A 17,944-nucleotide genomic window follows, 5' to 3' on the forward strand; every position below is an offset into this window, starting at 1 on the left:
AACCTGAGTAGAGCACATCAGTGAAAGTTTGAGGAAAATCGGACAATTTCAAAAGATATGAATTTTCAAAATTTTGGTGTTGGAACCGCTGGATGAGGAGACTACTAGAGGTTATGATGTATGAGAGGACAATAATACAAAGAAAATATAAAGGAAAATGAAAAAAAATCACTTTTCTAGCATTATGAAAGAGAACTTGACTAACCACTTTCAGAAAGCAGCAGGTTGGGAATTGATGGAATTTGTAATTTTCATGAAAAATGAATTTTTGTGGAATATTCTTTACATTTTCTTTATATTGTTGTCCACTCATACGTCATAACCTCTAGTAGTCTCCTCATCCAGCGGTTCCAACACAAAAACTGTAAAAATTCATAACTTTTGCATCGATTGTCCGATTTTCCTCAAACTTTCACTGATATGTTCTACCAATGTTGATACTTTCACTCAATCCACATTGCTCTTTGGGCTTGCGTTCCCTTTAAAGAGAATTGATTTTACAAGCAGACTTTGGTAATGGTGGCATCATTTCTGTTCAAGAGCTAATGAAGACTGAAATATTGGTTGACAATAATTGCTTCATGTCTTAATATCCAATCAATATAGGGTATGTTTTCAGAAAAAGAAAAAAAACCCAGAAATCAACAGAAGAGGCAGATGGATGTGCTTAACCTCAAATAAACATTGCAAAATCAAGTTTTTATAACTACATGTAGTTTCTCATTTTCCCTTCATTACATTTCAAAATCATTCAAACAATACAACATGTTTTTATCATGCCGTTTTTGTCCTGAAACAACTGCAAGTATACATTTAACCCCTTGCTTATAACAACCACTAGGTCCTGTGCAAAATCTATGGGATTTAAGAATATGTGCTGTAATGGATTAGTCATAAGTCTTCCTCTTCCTCTTCCTTTTGTCACTAACTCTTACTTTTATTGCCTTTTATGTTTCCAATTAATTCTGGCTGGAGGTTTTCCTGCTGTGTGTTATTAGTTTTGAAGAGAGAGAACATCTATAGGATTGTAATTCATTCATATTTACAAGCAAACCCTTGTCTGGCAATACATTCTAGATTTCCTTGAGGGATGGATGGGACTGACCCCTATATTGTTTGCCCAGTAGTCCTACATGGGAGGGATTATGTTCCCCAGCCTTTGTCTGGGAGAGTGCTACGTGTGTTCCCAACAAAGGCTTGGAGCACATTGGGATTAGACGAGATGAGATTTTAGCACCGTTAAATGGTCCTCCATTGGTGTAGATTGTGAGCCAGTCTTGTACTCATAGTGTGTGATTGTTAAGTGAATCATTGGAAGAATTGCCAATCGTCTGTTGGTGTAAAAGGCTACAGAGTGGATGTGGGATGGCCAAATTGGTTTGATTTCACGTCAGCCACTTCATGTCGCAAATGGTTTCAACATTTCTGGCCCAGGCCCATGGCCTATTTCTTAATCACTCCCTTATGTTCTTTTCCTTTTACTTTTGATGCATTATCATTTTGAAGTGTTGCATGCCCAAACCTACTCTGCAGCAGTTATTCCGAGATTATTGTGGATAATTATATGGGAAAAAGTCAAGAGTTTGGTGACCTAATTCTATTTTGTACAAGCAAATCAGTTTGTATGAGGTATATCCACTCTCTTTTTTTTCATGAGTTTATGTGGTATGATTATAACTCGTGTGATAGAGATATTCATATGAAATATATCCCAAATCTTCAATGAATTTGTTATCTTCTTTTGATCAATAAATAATTTTAATAATACTGGCTGTTTTCCTACAATAAATCAAAGTGTTTTTTTTTAATGTATAATGATAATATACTGCTTTTGTGTCTCAGACAGTACATTTTTACAACTGACATTAATATATGGTAACAATAACATTTCATTCTCTTCCCCAGCTAATAAAGACCCCATTCAAATGTTCACTGTATGGGTGTTTATTCTTACAGTATGTTTCAATAATGAGATGGCAAAAATGTATCTTTTCTTTTTTTAAAAGATTTATTCCATGCATGCTCTATTGATAATAATATTGTTGTGCATGTTCACATGTCTATTTCAGTGAAATTCCAAATTCTTTGGTAATATTTTTGCATGGAAACACAAATCTCCATGCTATTCTCATTGTGATGCACAAAATATGTAATGTTTAGGCTGCTGAATTTCAAATAATGCAGGTCCATTGTATGTTACGAGGAGTTACTTCTTCAAATGTCTGGGCAGCGGATGTGTATAAACTTTGGTTTTAGCAGTGTACCTGCTATATGTAATACTGTGGAAGGGGGTCGGCGTTAGCACCATAATCGATAAGTGGTGAAGCCAACTTGTTGGGTTTCTAATCTGGCAATTACCGCCAAAGTTGCAGTCTTCTTCTCTCTTCATTGATGGGCGTTGTCTGTTACAGTGTTGCTAGCTTTTGTGTGAGTAAGTCGAATAGAGACTCAGATTTTCTCGAAAGCAGACAGTGAATTCTTATAAAGGTAAGTTAGGGCTTGGAAATGAGCATATTACTGGACATTCTATTTGCTTTTATTGTTGTTTGCCATTTGTAGGGTCTTATCTGTGTCATTTTTATTTTGATGTTCAGCAGAGCACCTTTTTTTTCATATAGTTGGAGGAAGTACGCAGTTTTGGAGCATAATATGCTACATTTCTCTTGCAGTAGACAAAAAAAATCTTCATTTTATGTCTTCACCTGCATTCCCTAAGGATTAGCTGAAGCCATCCAAAGGAAGGTTTCTGTGCCATTCATTTTAAGGAGATAATAACTAGGAATTCACACCTGGTGTAGACTATTGTGAATTTGAGTAAATGTGTGTGTGTCTATAATTATACAAGTACCAGTTTTTCCCCAGTGTAGTCAATGTAAGATTTGCTGAGGGTGACTGCTGCTCTTACAGTAAGAGAAGGGGGCAGTTGTATTAGTAAATCAATGTATCAACCAGAGGTGTATTTTCCTTTTCTTGTTATGCTTTGCTGCGTGCTTAACCAAAATTTGACAAACTCTTTTGAAAGATTTTGAGGTTGTCATCATTCTAACTAACTAACTAACTAACTAACTAACTAACTATCTAATTATCTAACTAACTAATTAACTAATTAATTGACTTACTATTATTTCACAAAAGGAATGATGCTATGATGGAAAGAATTGCTATTTGCTTATCAAGCTGAAATTTATCCTTTAAAAGGAATGTGATTCACACCTATTTTTCAGCATTCCCCGTTGTACGTTCACGAGCTTTTCAAATTTGATATGTAGTTTCACATTATCTTACAAAACAAAGACCAGAATGACCTCTCAACCACAACAAAACTGACCATTCAGGGCTTGCAAAGGCTGTAAACCACTGCATGTAGGAATCTGGTAGGTTGTGTACAAAGTTACATATGACATTACAAATTCTCATAGTGCAAGGGTTAATTTGTAATAGAGTGCACTTTGGATTCAATGACCAAATCAGTTTCATATTACTTCTGTTCACAGACAAGCATGCCAGGATTCAGACAAAGATAACAAAACTACTCATTTCCCTCATCTAAACCTTGATTGAGTATCTTTGAGAGCTAGGAAATATACTCTTTCAGAAACTGAAGGATATGTGTCCAAAGTGCAAGCTTATACTTTCATATGATTTTTTTTTTCTGTCTGTACAAAAAAAAAGATGGATTTTTTTTTTTTTGTGAGACAAATGAAAGCTCATCAATTGGGATGCATCTGTATAAGGGATTTCATATTTTTCATGAAATAAAAAGTGAAAAGTACCAAAGATGTTAAAAATGTATGGCCATTATGTATAAGTCCTGTAGTAATATTTATCTATCAATCTAGAGTAAGATTTAATACAATATTACTCATAAATTTGTAAATGCTTCTATCTGCAATATATTCTAGATGTAAATTGCTTCTCTTTTGTAAAAAAAGAATTTTCCTACTGAGATGGAAAAGGGCAGACCCTCCTCTGCAAGTAGCCACTATACTACTCTATTAGAACCACTGATCAAACCTTCTCCTACAATAGTGCTGTAAAGTAGCAGAGAACATGCTTTTGTTTTCTCTTTGCAAACATCAGCCTTTTGTGTGTAAACACCCCCTGGTTTGGCCCCTTTGTTTAAGAGTACAAAAGGAGGAGAACTTTAATTGCCTAGTTAGCACACTAGATTTGTTTACCCAGCACCTCTTGGAGATGGAGAGCTTTATAGCTTCCTCTCCCCCTCTACTTTACCCTCTGTTGGGATGTCTCGTACTTCTAATGGGGAAGGTGTTAATCCTTCTGCTATGTTTGACCATAATAGAAGTTGCTAGCACCTTTCCTGGACTTCATAAACAGTTCACTGCCAAATTACCCTATTTTCTTTCACTGACATCTTTGTATTTTATATAAAAAAAAACAAGTTATTTTTGTATGAAGTTAAGTCTAGACAGAATCAATAAAACCAACATGCATGGGTATCCATACCTTTTGCTTCTTGTGGCATATTCAAGCCCAAACTAAGTGTTATTTTGGGGTAATTTTCTGTTCTATGTGTGACATTCTTGTATCGTTGAGTTATCTGAGTATTTCCATAGCGCATCGACACCACATCAAAGTCAATAAAGTATGAAGAGCTCATTTCCTAGTGTAATGCTGTATTAACAAGCCTCCATTTTACTAGAATGATATAGGTGAATTACTCAGAGCTGTGGTGGTCAACTACCCTGACAGTTTTAAAGAGAGAAGACAAGCAGAAATGGGTGCTCTCCAACATATTGAAATCATTGGAGGCACCAAGTCTTGTCTGAGTGTACTAATAGATGTTACAAAATTAGGACCATCAAGTTAAGTGACATTAAAGAGTTCTATGAACACATAATCTAGTACTATAAGGGTAGATAATAATACAAGTTGCATGTGACCGTACATCGCAAAAGCAACAGAAGGTCGCACCATCTGATTTTGTATGAGGACTGAAACTAGGTGAAATGGATCAACCTAGCCAATCTTGAGATTTTCATATTTTCTTAAAAGGTAAATCTTCTTTGAACTACAGTATGTTATATGCTAAAGTTTGGGATCATAAAATGAACAGGAAATTGTGTTTTCAGCCATTTTTCCCGAATACTTTTTTGTAGAGTAGTGTGATTAGTGGCCCTTGCATCTTGATGAGTCCCCATTTCATTTCTTAAAAACCCTGTACATACTTTTCACTTTCAACTCTAATAACTGTAGAAAGGATGATGCTACTGCTTTGAAAGTTGGCATTAATCATGGACAGAATGTATTTATAAAGCATGCTCAAATTTAGCTTAATCTGAAAATCCCTTCATTTTTGGTGCTCTGGTGGTTTACATCCTGTTTTCTGTCCCATTCATTGCACAGCTAGCATGGCTTGGTAAAGATTGAGTTCTTGAATAGACCCTTTACTTCAGAGCCTCTTTTCTCAGATTATACTTTTCCGGAGTGTATGCTTTCTTTCCAATATAAGGATAGGTAGGAGAGTCCATTTGAATTGAGTTATACATGATTTTAAAGCTTAAAGTTTGCTCTTCCAGAAATCTATGTCTGGCAACTTTTTGTTGGTTTTGTGATGCAGGGTCGCATATATATAGACATAGACATATGCAGACAGATCAAGTTATAATGCCTACAGATCTACATTGTTACGGTGTATGCAATTTTATCAAATTATATTATTGGGGAGGGCATCCACAGCAAATTGAAGTTTTGGTCAAAATGGCAGTGACGCATCTAGATCCTTCTACGAGCAGCTTAATGCGGAAGTTCGGTTCAAGACTGACCATTTGAAGGGGATTAGGAAATAGAGTAGATAGCCGGGTAGACTGGTAATGGTATTTGCGAGCCTGATGTTTTATGGCTCGAGATCATAGATAGCAAAGCCATTAGGCATTTGCTTCATAGGCAATAAAGCAATTAGATGTTGAATTTTGCAGATTTGTGGTAGGTATCGCAAATATGCCATTTCCGTCAAAAGCAAGATTTTGTTTTATATGTATGTGTTTGTGTTTGTGTGTATATGTGTGTGCATGGAGACAAAAAAAGTAAGATAAAAAAAGGTTGATGCAAAAAGAGAAAAATGAAGGAAGCTTGTTTTACTTTGTCATTTCAATTTTGCATTCTGTCTTTTTTATCTCCATGGTATTGGTCCTGGAAAAGGCCTAAAAAACCACATTCTCATGAGAGCTGTCATGGTGACCACAAACAAAAAGAAAATTGATCATGTTACATCACTGTTGGTATTTAGGGACTCATGCCATTATCAATATGCAGCTGATAGTCTGCTTGGAAGTGTGCTAAAAAAGCTTGCAAGTATTAATCCTTTTTATTGTCATTGTTAATGATGATGAAAATTATAATAGTTATCAAAATCATTATTGCCATCAATATGCTGGTTTTTACATCTCTCTGTTCTAGTAGGTATAGTAATTAATTTTTGGAAGTGCTAGCAATTGTTATCAGTATGTTGTCACACAGCAAACACTCTCTTTCGAAATCAAAATTTTAAATGTTCTAAAGTCTTATCTGTTTTGAATTCTATGACTGCCTAAGATATCTGCAAGTCATTTTAAATTTAAGTTTAAAATGTGTTGAAAAATTTGTTTTGCTTTCTCTTTAAATGCTGACTGTAACGATTGTTCCATAATCCAATGCAAGATATGCTTACTTTATCTTCCAATATACTTTGATATGATGGAATCTGCCTGAATAATCATTGATTCACAGTGATATCTGTCATTCATGAAGATTATCAGATTATATCTTATCATACTCATGCTACTTAGCTACAATAGCACTGCTACAATATCACTGAATTCATTTAGTAAATGACTTCACCTAGGCCATGAAATGTTGTTGTGGTGTGGAAATGAAGTGTTAGCATTGATTATTATGTGACCATGCATCACAAAACAAACAAAAAGTTGCACCACTTGATTTACGGTGATGACTCAAAGAAAAAAAGAAGGTGAAATGGGTCAAGATTATCTGAAAAGGCTTTTCTTCTTCTTCTTCTTCTTCTTCTTCTTCTTCTTCTTCTTCTTCTTCTTCTTCTTCTTCTTCTCCTTCTTCAGTATTTTTAAGTTTGGGGTCATGAAATGGAAAGGGAAGTGTGTTTCCAGCAGTACTTCCAGCTATTTGCTTGTTTGTTTTGTAGAATAGTCTGATTAGGTGTATCTTAGAGGCCCCTTTTCATTTCTTTAAAATCCTTTACACACTGTTAACCTTCAACTCTAACTTTTTGAAAGGATACAGCTCCTGCTTCGAAAGTAGGCATTAATCATGGACAGAAAGTGATTAAGGAGCATGCTCAATTTCAGCTTAATCTAATAATCCCTGTATTGTCGTTGCTATAGTGCTTTACATCCTTTTTTGTCCCATTCATTCCATGGCTAGCACAGCTTGGTAGGGATTAAATGCTTGAATAAACCCTGTACTTCAGAGCCTCTTTTCTCAGTTGACACTTTTCAAGAGTCTGTGCTTTCTGTCCAATATTATGTAGTTGATAGGTTAGGGGAGTCCATTTGAATTGAGTTATACATTTTTTTAAAGCCTACAGTCTGCTCTTTCAGAATTTGTCTTTTCAGCTAAAAAATCTATGTCTGGCGACTTTTTGTTGGTTTTGTGATGCAGGCTCACATATTTTGTCTTTTCATCTCTTGTAGGAACATGTATGGTCCCATGGGCCAAGCCAGCTTCAACACTGGACATCCTCAGAAATCTGCACTCAGGTAAAGGCACTCCTTATTATAAATACGAGATTACTTCATGATTCTCTGTATAGTCAGGATTATCGAGGTCAGTGTACTCTTTAAATGTAGTTTAGGTGTACCCGATATGGAACGCACATATCTTTGTACCAGACAAAATTGGGTAATAAACTGCTGGTTAGCATGACGCAAGAAAAGTTAAAACCCAAAGCGACAAATATCATTGCCACACTATTCAGATACAATTGAATTACGTATCTTGTGCTATAGGGAAGAAATCTGCTTGAAATAATTATGTGATTGGTCTGTATCTTTCCATATGTAATGTTGGTGCGTAGTTGATATACGACAACTGCTTGGAGAGGTATACTTCTTCCAGTGACGTGGTATATCAAACAGGAATGTCCTGGTTCAATCCCAAGTAGACTACAGGATTTCCTCTGGAGAATATCGTAGACAGCAAAGGTTGACGCTACTTGCCACGACTAACAATCCTCTCTTTTAACCTGTTTGTAGATAGAAGACATACATTTACACATAATTTTTTCTCGTGACAAAATTGTTTCAATTTACATTTCAGTTTTAGTTGTTCCTTTATATAATTACCAGAAAGAAATATCTTAGCTGGGCATCCCTCAATCAGAGAACTTGTACTGTATTTTGTGGAATTCAGGTGTATGATCAGTGAAGTGGACTCTGTCCAGCGCTGGTTGCTAGATCTCCAGGGCGCGACGGAGGGCGAATGCATGACCCTCTTGGAAACGAAGCCCATCCACAACTCACCGCTCAATCTGGAGAACGTTGCCGCCACCATCAAAGGTGCAGCATATATGCAGACTCTCTCTTGTACTGATGTTGCCAAGGGTGATGATGATGGTAATGGTGGTGATGATGATGATGGTGATGATGATGATGGTGATGGTGGTGATGATGGTGATGGTGGTGATGGTGGTGATGATGGTGATGGTGGTGATGATGATGGTGGTGGTGATGGTGATGGTGGTGGTGATGGTGATGGTGGTGATGGTGATGATGGTGATGGTGATGATGGTGGTGGTGGTGGTGATGGTGGTGATGGTGATGGTGATGATGGTGATGATGGTAATGATGGTGATGGTGATGATGGTGATGATGATGATGGTGATGATGGTGATGATGGTGATAATGATGATGATGATGATGATGATGATGATATTGTTGTTGATGTTGTTGGGGCTGTTATGGTGGCAGATTTATAGAGCTATGACGGCAGTGGTGATGATGATATCAGAAATGAGATGATGTTGACAATCATGGCAGAGTAGTAGTATAGTGTTGTGTGCCCAAGAGAACGACATTCTCTCAGGTACACTACGATACATAGGATTGATATATTTGGTGAAGAGTATGCTGACAATAGTGATGTTGCCCCGAAATTGGTGATGGTAGTCATGGTAATTGTGGCACCATTAATGATGGTTATGATAGTGGAGTGGTTTTCACAGTAAAGACACTTTTAATTACAGGGGTGAAATTATGGCTGTAGTGATAATTATTGTTATGAAGATGAAATTGATTATTGTAATCATGTTCTTGTGAGAAAAAAAGTGATAGTTATTGAAAACAGTGATTATGGTTTAAATGCAAAAATGTTGAAAATTAATCAATGTGAGATTAATGTTGTGGAAGTCAAAGCTAGTAATAATGATATTAACAATAGAAACATTGGTGATGATACAAATCATAATTGTACAGTGATGGTGCCAGTGTGTTTGAGTACTAGAATAGGGGAAAGACACAAAAGTGAATATAAATATGCTTTATATGTCACATTGATAATTCTTCTCCTGTTTCTTACATACCTGGACAGAAAATATCTACAGGTTGCAGCAGAGGGCTGATTGCCTATCCACTGAAATAACCCAACTCTTCAGGTGAGTGGCACAGAATTAAATCAGAACTATTCAGAATATTTTTGTATTAGATGGAATCTCCTTGATGTCTTTGTGAGTGCTGAGTATAGGTTTTAGTATGGAAACAGTTGTATTATCTGGAAGTTTTTATTAGTTTTTAAAATGTAATGTAAGTAGGTAATAATCAAAATGTTGATCTTGCCAAGAATTCTGTAAATTTGCTTCAAGACTTCATGGCATTTTGTCTACTTATTTGTAGAAAGTATTGAAGGTGCATATGCGTGCAATAAAAAACTAACTTCTATCTTTTCTTGTTATGCCCAGAAAATTAAAAGCAGGTTCTATGAAGCAGCTGCGGCCAGCCATTTTGTCTCTGTGTGTCCACGTACGATCCTGCCTGAAGGAGTGCAATGAGTTCTGTCCAGATATGGACCACATTCAGAGGGTAAAGATTCAACCAACATGATATTTCATTTGCTCGAGAGTCATCTTCTTAGAGAACTAGAAATGATTCAAATGATGCTGATATGCCGCAAGTGAAATGACAATTCTAGCATCTTCAAATACTTCTAACTTCTGTTGTAGGTCCAACTTCAGAGCACACATATGCTTGTAATATTTCTGTTAGCATCAGCAAAAATCAACAGTTGCCTATGAGAGAACTTTTACTGAGCCATGAAGAAGAAAAATATTGTCTTTGTTTTATAGTGATATATTTTTATATTCACATATAAAGAAGAAATGTATTGCCGTGAAGGTATATATTTACGCATATCTGTTTTAATCGGAAGCAAAATAATCTAATCTACAACAGTGAAATGTAGATGTAAAACCAGGGCCACTATAAAGTTTGGAACTTCAGATATATCACTTGAATATTACAGTATGTTTCTGTCTGTTTTGAGATATGTTATTTGTAGAGAATGTTTTGTTGCTCTTTGTTTGAGAATGCACAAGAATTCTCTGCTACTGACAGCACACCTTACACTGCAATGACTTGCAAAGGAACCCCTGGTCTGTAACATGTCTGTTCATCTGACTCTGTAACTTTGTATGTGGTATTCGTTGATAGTCTCCCTCAAGATCGTTGAACTAAATGTGCAAGGAGAATACCGGTATGATAGTGATATAATGACTATTACTTGGATTGGACTGAACTCTGCAAATTTCTGTTCAAATTTCAGAGCCAGCAGCATGTTACAGATGAGTTAGGAGGGCTCGTTAAGATATTTGAAAGGTGAGACAATTTTGAAGTTGTGATATCAGTTTCAAAAAATTCTATATTGTTTCACTTTTACATGTAACTTGCATGAATTTTGACTCATTTCAGCAAATCTGTGTATCACAAGTGCTGTTTGTCATGTAATATTGTGAATGCATTTAGAATATTAGCACTACTTGCATAAATGATATAAATATGTGCCAACATCTGTCAATGGGCTTGGTTTGTACCCTTTTTGGTGTATGTCTGGATGAAAGTTTCAGTTTCAAAGAATGAAGCCTGAGGCAGACAGGCAGACAACCTGTGGTCTCTGTATCTTTCTGTCTTAGAAGCCAAAAGAGTAAAAGACTACTCTTGACGGTACTTGTGGGTCAGGCCAGTTTCAATACACTTTGGCTTTTTCAAGTGTTTCCAGTGAATTTCCAAGTAGGCTAGCATTGAAGTTTTAGTTAGTAATAAAAAGTGTTGAGACTGATCATACAAAATCCACTAATGCTATATTATAAAACCGGATGTACTTGCATGAGCTCTACGAGACAACTTTATTTACAGTATCAGTGGTCATCCTGTAAAACTTGACACCAGATTGTGTAAAAGTACATCAAAAATGCTCACCTTTTATTTTGCCATTTTGTTACCGGTGTAAAACAAATTACTTTTTTTTTTTGCAAATGCGCAGCAATGATTTATATCTATCTGTCTATCTATCTATCTATCTATCTATGTATCTATCTATCTATCTGTCTGTCTGTCTGTCTGTCTGTCTGTCTATCTATCTATCTATCTATCTATCTATCTATCTATCTATCTATCTATCTATCTATCTATCTATCTATCTATCTATCTGTATATTTGTCTAAGTATTAGAAATCCTAAAGTGTTTTATTATCTTTTGCCTGTTATAGGAGTGAAGGTCTGAATGGTAACACACAGATGCTGGTTATAAAGCCCCTGGCATCCCTGAGCAAGGCATTAAACTCATTGCTTGATGCTGTTCAGACAGAGCTGGTGATGGTAAGCTACGGTGCCATAATATATACGTTGTGTTTCTCTCGTTTGGGAAAACATTTTCTTGTGTGATCAAGTGGCAGATATGGGAAGCAGCAAATAGTAAAATCTGGGCACACAAATTTGATATGCTGTGCACATATGAGAGTGCAAAGACACTTAAGCTGCACAGAGATGTGCATATATACGTTGCTAATTGCAGGCTTGTTGTTTGATAATGATGTGAAGAAAGTTACATTGGTTTGAAAAAAAAAAATTGAAGGTATGTAATTCTCATTAATGCACGTTTCCTAACCTTTGTAATGTAACATGTGATGATGTTTGTCAAAGGGAATCTACCGAATGTTGTCTCCTCAGGGTCAGAAATGCTACGTTAGCAAGGTTATTAACCCCGAGATGCAGTGTTGTAAATCCTTCCAATGGATCATTCTGTATATCCCTTCCTACATTAGTCATCATCCATATGATGTTCTGTATTATCCAGGATATGTGACTGTGCATCACAAAACTAACAAGTGGTAACGAGCCCCCATTCTATTTGAGGGCCAAAAACAGGTGAATAGGTCCCCCTAGTTAATCTTTACTTTTTAAAATCATCTGAAAGAGCAATCCTTTGTCTACATGATTCTAAAATTTGGGATCATAAGACAAAATTGCAAATTATACTTAAAGCAGTTTTTCTAGAACATGTTTTAGCCGAATAGTGTAATTAGGTAGGCCTATGTCTTAGGGCCCATTATTTCTTTATAAAACCCTTTGCACACTCTCCACTCTCAACTTAAATAACTTCTTAAAAGATAATGCTACGTCTTTGATAGTTGGCAGTAGTCCTGAATAGAATGTACTAAATTACGGTCAAAGATATGTAGCATAATCGGATAATCCCTTAATTGTGGTTGCCCTGGAGGTTTACATCCTGTTTTTGTGCAAAGCACAAATCACTTGAATAGACCCTAAATTTCAAGGCCTCTTTTTCTCAGTGAACATTTTACCAGAGTGTGGTCTTTCTGTCCATTTTTCAAATAGCTTAGGAAAGTCCATTTTCATTGAGTAATATGTCATCTTAAAGTTTAGAGTCTGCTCTTTCAGAATCTGCACTTATGTAAAAGTCCATATTTGGCAACCTTTTGTTGGTTTTGTGATGCAGGGTCACAATTTGATTTTAGATTTATGCTTATGATACATAATGGACATATCTTGTAAACTTGTGCTCTTCAAAATGAGATCAGGCTTGTTATTCAGTGGCGCATCGTTCTAATTCAGTGAAATACAACCCCAGTCATTCTGCGTTTGGAAGAATTTTGATGTATAGTGGGATGTAGAAGCCAGATATATTCAAGTAAAGTTTCATAAAGTGAGTTCCTCATAAAATTCTTCTTTTCAGAGGAAACTCCTGAATCACTATTCACTTTGCATTGCTCCCCTTCCCTCCACCTTCCAAATTTGCACACTGGACAGAAACTGGTCATGATGGTGCAGGACTCGGCCAGCGAGCTCAACGTGAAATTCGCAGTGCTGACCGTGTACGGCTTGAGCCAGGAGAGTCTCTGGCTTCGCAGGCTGCTGGTCAAGGGGAAAGCTCTGGGGGCTCTCCTGGCCGTCTGCCGCATTGCCACCCTCTCCATACGCAGCATTGTGACGACTGCGCTGCAGGCCATCTCCACCCTGTGCTCGGAGCCAGAAGGCAGGGAGGAGTTCTACAAGGTGGGAGATCGTCCTCTCTCTGTCTGTTCATCAGTCTGCCTGTCTATCCATCCTTCTATTCATCCTTCTGTCAATCTTTTCTCTCTTTTCTCCCCCCGGTCATTCCATATCCACTTTTCAAGGTCCTATATTTTGAGACTAAGGGAATATTAATTCAAATAATTCTCTTCTCATCTCCATTTTGATGAGCTCTTCTAAAGGCCAGGAGGTCAACTCATAAACAGAAAAACCAACACGTAGAACTCCGTACACCCACCCTTTTATGAGGGAATCTTCATCAATTGATCTTTGTTGTATAATGTCTGTTAGAGAGTGCCAAAATTCTTACCCAAAAATGTGGCAAGTCATAGTGTATAGGAATTTACACACCCTTCGTGTCCTACATGGATTGACATTGAACTTCCTTCTCATCATAGTTGACTGTTGCTATAGGCCTAGATCCAGTCAGCCAAATTAACTTCCTTTTAATGTCACATTTATTACCAGTACATGATTGCAACTATTACTGTTTTGTGTTGAAAAGCTGATAGGATGTGTTGCAAGTAGCAATTTCAATACTGGCATCGCAATGAAGTACTGCACTGAATGTGTTTTGTTGAGGCCTATTTATGGATGTTTTATAAAAATTTATTTTTTTTTTCAGATTCGTGGTCTTAGAACCCTATCACATTTATTACATGATTGCAACTATTTGTATTACTGTCTTGGTAAAGAAAGCTAATAGGATATGATGCAAGTAAGTAGCAATTCCAATACTGGCGCTGCAATGAAGTACTGCACTGAATGTATCTTGTTGGGACCTACTCATGGATGTTTTAATTATTATCATTATTATTATTTTCTTTTTTGGGTCAGATTGGTGGTCTTGGAACCCTGAGTGAAATCTTGGCCTCGCCGACAGCCAGCGAGAGGGTCAAGCAGGAGGCGGCTTCAGTCCTGGCAGAGATCACCTCCCCGGACGTGGACAGCTACCACCGCATGCTGTGCTTCATCGAACACATGGAGGACCTCTTACAAAACCTGACAGGTCTGTTGCACGACCGGTGCCACATTTTCGAAAATGCGAGGGGGGGGGGGGCAGTATATATTTTGGGTGCCACTTTGTGGTTTCTTTATCTAACAGGCAAAGAAAAAAAGGGCCTTCAGCACAACTTTCTGATCTCAACTTTAAGCATGGCCCGCAGATATGAGTCATGATCAGTAACTGATCGATATGACCCTTCTGCACTTGCAAAAACCAAGTGGACAAAGTCAGTGTATATTTCAAAACTGTGGTTTGCCTTCTAACAGCTCCGTATGAATGCAATGTTGCATCCACAGTGTCATATATATTATTATTAGACATCATATACACAATGCTATGTAGCTCATTGTGTTGTCTCTGGATGAACCTCTCCCCTTTTTGCAGTCCCAAGCAAAACATGATGTTCATCTGAAAATAATCCAGCATACTGTAAAACCAGATATTTTTGTGTGCACAAAACTTTTTCAAATTTTGCAAGGAGCAGACAATCATGAGAGTAGAATGCATGTTGAAAGTTTTGAGTACACAATGCATTGAATACCAGTGGCAATTTGCGAAAGTTACATCATGCTGTGCATGTTTCTTGTTTGACAGTATCCTCACCATGTGGCATATTATGTGGATGAGTGTTTTTGTGTTTCATTTCAGCCCTTTGCGAGCAGACCTGCAGCACAGTAGTCTTTCTGGTGGCCACGTCCGCCATCGCCAACATCACCTTCATGGATACCATGTCGTCTGACTACCTGGCAGCATTTAACACCGGCAAAGTCTTGATCGAAGGCTACATGAAGGGAAAGGCTCCCAGCATGTACAGCAAACACCAGGTTGATATTTCCTTCCTCAGTGATGGTCATATTTCTCTCTTTCTCTCTGTGCTAGTCTGTCTGTGCCTATGTCTATCTCTGTACATAGTATATTGACCCTAGATCATCTCTCTCTCTCCCTCTTTTTTCTCCAAAATTCCTTCATCAATCTTTTTTCTTGCAGGCTCTAACTGTACAGTGGTCTTAGAATTATAATCATGAGTCAGAAAATCAAACATATGAAACATATGTCACTGAATGCTTGGTTCTGATTAGCTGATACCTGACTTATATTTGATTTTCTGATGTTTATTTGATTGCATCGTTTCATGCAACATGGCCCAGGTCTCATATTCTGGCACTGGGTGTGCATGTTTGCTTGATTGTTGTTGTTTTTTAATCTGTGTTTTGTGTTTTCAATTCTCTCTCCTCACCCATCACCAAGTTTGAAGTGCCAGTCTGAGTATACTTCCAAAATATCAGTGGAATCTTTTTTTGTGATGGGTTCACCATGCACAGCTGCCATCTAGGATATAATCTTTGCCATTTTGAGAACATATTTATACATATATATTTTTAAAATTTGCTAAACTGTTTGCTAGACTGGAGCAACAATATGATTAGGTTTATAGTGTAACATACAAACCAAGCTTTACAAAAGAACTTAACCCGATGAGTGTGGACTAATTTTGTTATAGCATGCATTTCCCAGAGATACCTGTCTGAGTATTCTTGGGACTTGTCTTCAATGGGTTAATACAAATGACATGTATGTAAATGAGGTTTCGGAAAAGACGAGAAAATGTCACTTAATACTGCAACAACAACAACAAAAATTGTATGGTTCAAAAACTGCCCCATGACTGTCATGACTGCAGGATTAAAAAGAATACAGCAATTTTTTTTATTTTTTTAAATCTTTGCTCAAATTGTCTGCTAGGTCATGACAATCATCGCCAACATGTCGGGGGCAGAGACCTGTAAACGGCAAATCCTCGAGGCTGGTGGGATGAAACTCCTCGTGGAACTACTCCATCTCGGCTCGGCATCATCCAGGAGAAAGACCTCATCCTCGTCGGTCAAGACCAGTGTATGCGATGGCCCGTTACCCTGCGAGTTGGATGACGATAGTGGGGTAACAGAAACAGTCGATGCGAGTCGGGGTGCTGGAGCAGTGACCGGGACCTCCACTTTCGACCAGGTGTACCACAAGGCAGCTGTTGCACTCGGTAGGCTGTGTCGAGATTATGAGACGGCCATGTTGGCGGTAGAACTCAATGGTGAGTCATGGAAAACATCTTATTTTGAATGATTTTTTGTAAAAACAAAATGAATTTTAGTGGCTTTGAGCATGTTGGCTGTGGCTAAAATCACTGATATGTGAAAATGTAGCTAACTTTTAAGGATTAATAACCATCTTTATTGTTAGGTCTGATTTTGGTGAAACCTGTTCCATTGTGTTTATCTCATTTTACATTTCACAAAGTTGCTTTGAACATAATGTGGAATGTTGGATTTTGTGAAGTTGGGCACTGCGGGATTGATATGAGATTCTGTTAAATCAAAACTTAATTAATGGTAAACTTAAAAAGCACAAATATTCAGTTGCTTTTGATTTCGTATTACTTTGTGGTCATGCAAAATGCACAAAAATGTCCAGTTTTACTGTAAGTTGGAAGGGTTATTGTTTTGAGTTGATAGAACTGTAATGGAACAGTAGGGGCAGAGAGTGTAGCAAATCCATTTTCCTTTCTTTCTTGCTTTTAACTTGCAGTGATTCCAAGGCTTGTGGAGCTGTGTAGACATCGCAGGGAGAGAAATGATAATGAATCGGTCCTTGTTGCCTGCCTAGTAAGTGTGTGTACGCCTGCCACAGATAACAAATGACATACTGGTATATTTTTTATCAAAACATTCAGATTATTATTATTTTTTTTTTGCTTAATCTATATAGCACATAAACTTTTGTGTGTAAAAGTGAATTCAGATGATACCTTGGTATAAAATTGAAGTCTTCTCCCCCTCTCAAGTGATACACGTTGGCTGAAAACTTGAGTTTAATTCTTAAGAAAAGTATGATATACAATGTTGATGTTGTGTCATAAGAGTGAGAAATTCTTCATTATTTTTCCTCTGTTTTGATGAGATGGAATGTTTATTCCAATTATAGCTTTCAAAATTGAAAAAAAGAACATGATCATCATTGCGTGTTTACATGTTCAGTTAAACAAGGAATTAATGACAGATAATTTCCATGCAGTTTCGCAGAATAATTATTTGTTCATAACTATGATAATCACTTGATAACGAGTGCACAAATATAATTTGTCTTTGTGTGTCAAGTGTACACTGAAACCATGCCTGCAGTGTATACCAATTGTCTCTGTTTTGGCACATGATCATGAAGAGTTTCTGGCTCATTGACTTCTCTGTTTCAGGCGGCGCTCCGCAGACTTCACAGCAATGTGGGCGGGTCACCTTTCAGGGAAGAGGACCTGCAGTCTCTCGTCCAGCCCTGCCTCATGGAGTCATTCCAGGCCTGCTCCTCCTCTGACGAGGGCAGGGAGAGTTTCGTGTAA

General features: G+C 37.3%; 1 protein-coding gene across 1 annotated transcript; it reads left to right on the forward strand.

The window, feature by feature from the left end:
* The first annotated feature begins 7,671 nt into the window (after nt 1–7,671).
* On the forward strand, nt 7,672–17,944 carry LOC139709193 (protein inscuteable homolog). Its single transcript, XM_071621147.1, has 13 exons — nt 7,672–7,733; nt 8,386–8,531; nt 9,562–9,625; nt 9,929–10,049; nt 10,789–10,841; nt 11,732–11,840; nt 13,293–13,538; nt 14,394–14,565; nt 15,211–15,386; nt 16,306–16,439; nt 16,497–16,645; nt 17,140–17,216; nt 17,804–17,944. The coding sequence occupies exons 1-13, from the start codon at nt 7,672–7,674 to the stop codon at nt 17,942–17,944; spliced, it is 1,650 nt and encodes a 549-aa protein (XP_071477248.1).

The sequence above is a fragment of the Diadema antillarum genome, unplaced genomic scaffold (genome assembly GCF_040938485.1).
Source record: "Diadema antillarum isolate AM-2024a unplaced genomic scaffold, OU_Dant_1.0 scf00000037, whole genome shotgun sequence".
Taxonomy (NCBI): Eukaryota; Metazoa; Echinodermata; class Echinoidea; order Diadematoida; family Diadematidae; genus Diadema; species Diadema antillarum.